General features: G+C 32.7%; 1 protein-coding gene across 1 annotated transcript in view; it reads left to right on the forward strand.

Annotated features, from left to right (window-relative positions):
• LOC106879638 (carnitine O-acetyltransferase) overlaps positions 1-3693 on the forward strand; it is a 38377-nt gene extending 34684 nt beyond the window's left edge. The window contains exons 13-14 of the mRNA XM_052967149.1: positions 1406-1543; positions 2359-3693. Coding sequence (XP_052823109.1) covers positions 1406-1543; positions 2359-2577 — 357 coding nt within the window. The 3' untranslated portion in view covers positions 2578-3693. The remainder of the gene's footprint in view (positions 1-1405; positions 1544-2358) is intronic.
• The last annotated feature ends 6 nt before the right edge of the window (positions 3694-3699 follow it).

Here is a 3699-nt window from a genome sequence, read left to right on the forward strand (position 1 = left end):
ATATATATGCTGTATGTGGTGCTAAGTTATAAATTTTAAGCAGCATGAATGAATTAACACCTTTGTGACTTTTGGGCCACCCTGTATATGTGTATATATGTATATATATATATATATACACATACACAGTTGTTAATATATTTACAAGCATATGTTTACTAAACACAGATTTAGACTCACTGTACAAATAAACCATAGTTAAACCACAAAATTCTCTCTGTAGTATATTTCAGAGCTCATCTGTGCCATGTCATTTCATGCTTACTAACATTATACATCAAGTGGAGTACATTTGCTTTATTTCTCTCTAGCTTTTGCATGTCCTCTACATTCAGTACCCCTCTCTCACTACCATGCAGCATCCCACTTTTTACACAGTCTACTCTTTGGTCAAAGAGAGAATTCCCTTGTTGCTAGCACAGGCAATAGCTCCTTGTTTTTGTTCTGGTCACTATATTTTTAGAGTATTCTCCTCCACTGCTGATTAATTTGTGTTGCAAACAGTAGCTATCAACTATCTTTACAGAACCTTCCAAATGTTGAAAAGAATTTATTGTATTACTGCTGTACGTCTGCCACATACACAAGTCTTTATTCATCATCTGCTTGTGTGTGATCCCAGTACACCTCTTGTGCACCCATAGTTCACACTGTTTACACCTTATGGAATTCTTGCCTACACCTTTTCAGTATATCAAACACGGCCCACTGTTATGAAGGCTGACTGTTGCTAAACAACATAAAGCTGATTATTCTAAAAAATAAAAAAAAAAAAAGTTCCATTTCCAACAATAATGACATCTCTATATTGTTGAAGTAATTTTTAAAAAAACCCTATTGCCCTTTCTATCACTAAACACTCAACAGAGTTGTAGAAGTTGAATCTTATCAGCCAGGGAAGCCGGGACATGAATGCTTCATTCAGTTTTTATTTATTTTCAAATGAAGACAAATCCTTGTCGAATCTCTGTGTAACTGAATTACTAAACAAATAGCATAACACTATCTTTTAGTGCCACAAGGAAGCTCTACACGTTTACTTGACCTGCAAGAAATAGTAGTCAAATTTCCTTCATATTGCATGCTACAGTTCTTTGCTGATGAGTATCACAGTTTAATGGTAATATGTCCTGAACTCATGTGCATGTGGTTAGTAGTCCAGTCCCCCTAGCCTCACAACTATTGTGTTTATAACGTATTCACTGTAAGGATGAAAGCTGTTGGCCAACTACAGAAGAGGAGTGGTACTTACTTTTATCCATGTTAAGAACCAAGTTATGTAACCAGTCTCATTTGTTTCCATTATCAACTACACAAAACTTCTATTCAGTCAGCACACCTAATAACAATCATATTTTATAGAATTTTCAAATGTCTATTGCCATTGTTTTACTCTCATTTGAAGGCTATAAGTGGTCAAGGAATTGACAGACATCTTCTTGGATTAAAGCTTATAGCTATTGAGAAAGGAATGAACATACCAAATCTGTTCATGGACACTGCTTATGTAACAAGTGTACATCACAAGATCTCAAGTAGCCAAGTAAGCTTTCCTGTATTTTTCATTGAATCTTTTCCATCATTTCTTTTTTATTTTTGTATATTTTCCATGGTAATACAGTAAAGGCCTTTTCATAACTTCTGTCAAGATGGTCTTAATGCTCACAGGTCAATACTAGATAAGACACTACCTATTTATTGTGGAATTAATATATGCACATGCCACTAATCGGATGTTCCCATGAACTTCTGTTTGACAGTCTGTCAGAATATGTTTGTCAGAAGAGGAAGATATGTGCCCATAGCCTTTGAAGTCCTTATCAGACTGGTGAGACTGATGTTTTGTGAATCAATGTTTTGCTGAAAAACATAAGCATAAAAGAAATTCCAGAGGATTGCAGTCCTGAGAAAATAAAACTTTATTGTGTGTTATCTTCCTAGGACTGCTGAGAAGAAAAACATGGGTTAGGTGCTTAATGTGGAGGCTTGGGAATTGACAGGTGGAGGAAAGGCAAGTGAGCCTATGTTTAGAGGGTGTGTAAGAATTGCACTGATTTTATCTTGCTTTAGAGATGCAAAGTTAATGGAAACAGAGATTAGAATAGTTTAATTTTCTTCCTCACTACTCTGGTTCAAAATCATTCTTGGATTGACATGATTTTAAGTGGAATGGTAATTAAACTAACAGTGGGTTCAACATCTTTCAATTATTCTTGGTATGATTGGTGGCAAAAAATTGGTAGAGTTGCTTTTTCAATTTTGATTTATTAATAAAGCTTTAAAGAAACTATTTCATATAAGAGAAACATTCCCTTACTAAATGTTTGTTATATATATATATATTTATTTAATTCCCAGGTTTCAAGCAAATATAGCTGTTCTATGAACTTTGGTCCTACAGCACCAGATGGCTTTGGTATATGCTATAACTGCCAAAAATCTCATATTCTAATTGCTGTATCAGCACTCAATACAAGTCCAGATACATGTTCAAAGAAAATGACAAATTCAATCCATCAGAGCCTTACTGACATATATCACCTTTTACAGCAAGAATCTCCTGTCTCTAAACTTTGAACTACAGCGAACAAGAATCCTAAGCAGTAAAAATTGTCAATTACTTCAAAGATAAAAAAAAGCAAAATTTAAAAACAAAATCAATTTTTACATCTATCATTAGCGAAGATATTGTAGAACACACAGAGTATATAACTTCACTTAGACAATATCTAGGTATTCAACATTAACAATTCTATGAATATATTTCGGAATACTTTATCGCACGAGAAAAGTAATAAATATTAGTGTTAGATTTATTCTAAAACTCCTATTAGAGAACTTAAAAACCAGGAAATCAAAATGACTTTCTGTTTAATGTAATTTCAATATAAGATAATAAGATTAAATATTTATCACTTTATTAGTTTCAAGAGAATTCTTTACTTGTAGAAATTAGTGCCTTTTAGCCAGAACTACATATTATCAGTAGTTGGCTATAAACATGTCCACTTTTATTATTTCAAGTAATAACACTAAATGGTGAGTACCACAAAGTAGACAAATGCTTTCAGCAGCAAGCCAAACTTCTAATTTAGTTTCAGTTATCTGCTTGAAGCTGTTTTACTGCATTTATGCTGTTATTGGCTTTAAGAAAGCCTGAACATGCAAAGTAGTTGTATTCTCTTTTTATCAAACAAATACAACTCACAAATAAAATGTTATCAATAACTCCAGATTGAAAACAGAAAGCTTTTTTCTACACCTCTCACCACTTTTAAAAGATAATTTGCCATATTGCTGTAATGGATTAAAAAAAATCTTATTTCCATCAATATCCTGACATAACACTTAGTATTTGTTTTCCTTCTAAATAAACTCCATATGGTTCCTCAAAATATAATTCCATGCGAATTTCCATAGCAAAAAAAGTATGCGTGTACACCTGCTTATACGCACAAGACTGGTGATAATATAATTGTCTTAATAACTGACATTTCTCTTAGATATTTATTCCTTCGTTAGACTAATAGCAATGTTATATTTGCTTCATTATTCTCTGAAAAACCAGAGGTTTTAAATCTGAGTGTTTAATCATAATTTTTTTAATGCATTTTACACTTAATGTCAGCTAAGGCCGTTTGCCCAGTTATTATTCAAAAATAGGTAAATTAAATCAACATTAAAGCAACAACAAGACTA

The sequence above is a fragment of the Octopus bimaculoides genome, chromosome 1 (genome assembly GCF_001194135.2).
Source record: "Octopus bimaculoides isolate UCB-OBI-ISO-001 chromosome 1, ASM119413v2, whole genome shotgun sequence".
In the NCBI taxonomy this organism is placed as follows: domain Eukaryota; kingdom Metazoa; phylum Mollusca; class Cephalopoda; order Octopoda; family Octopodidae; genus Octopus; species Octopus bimaculoides.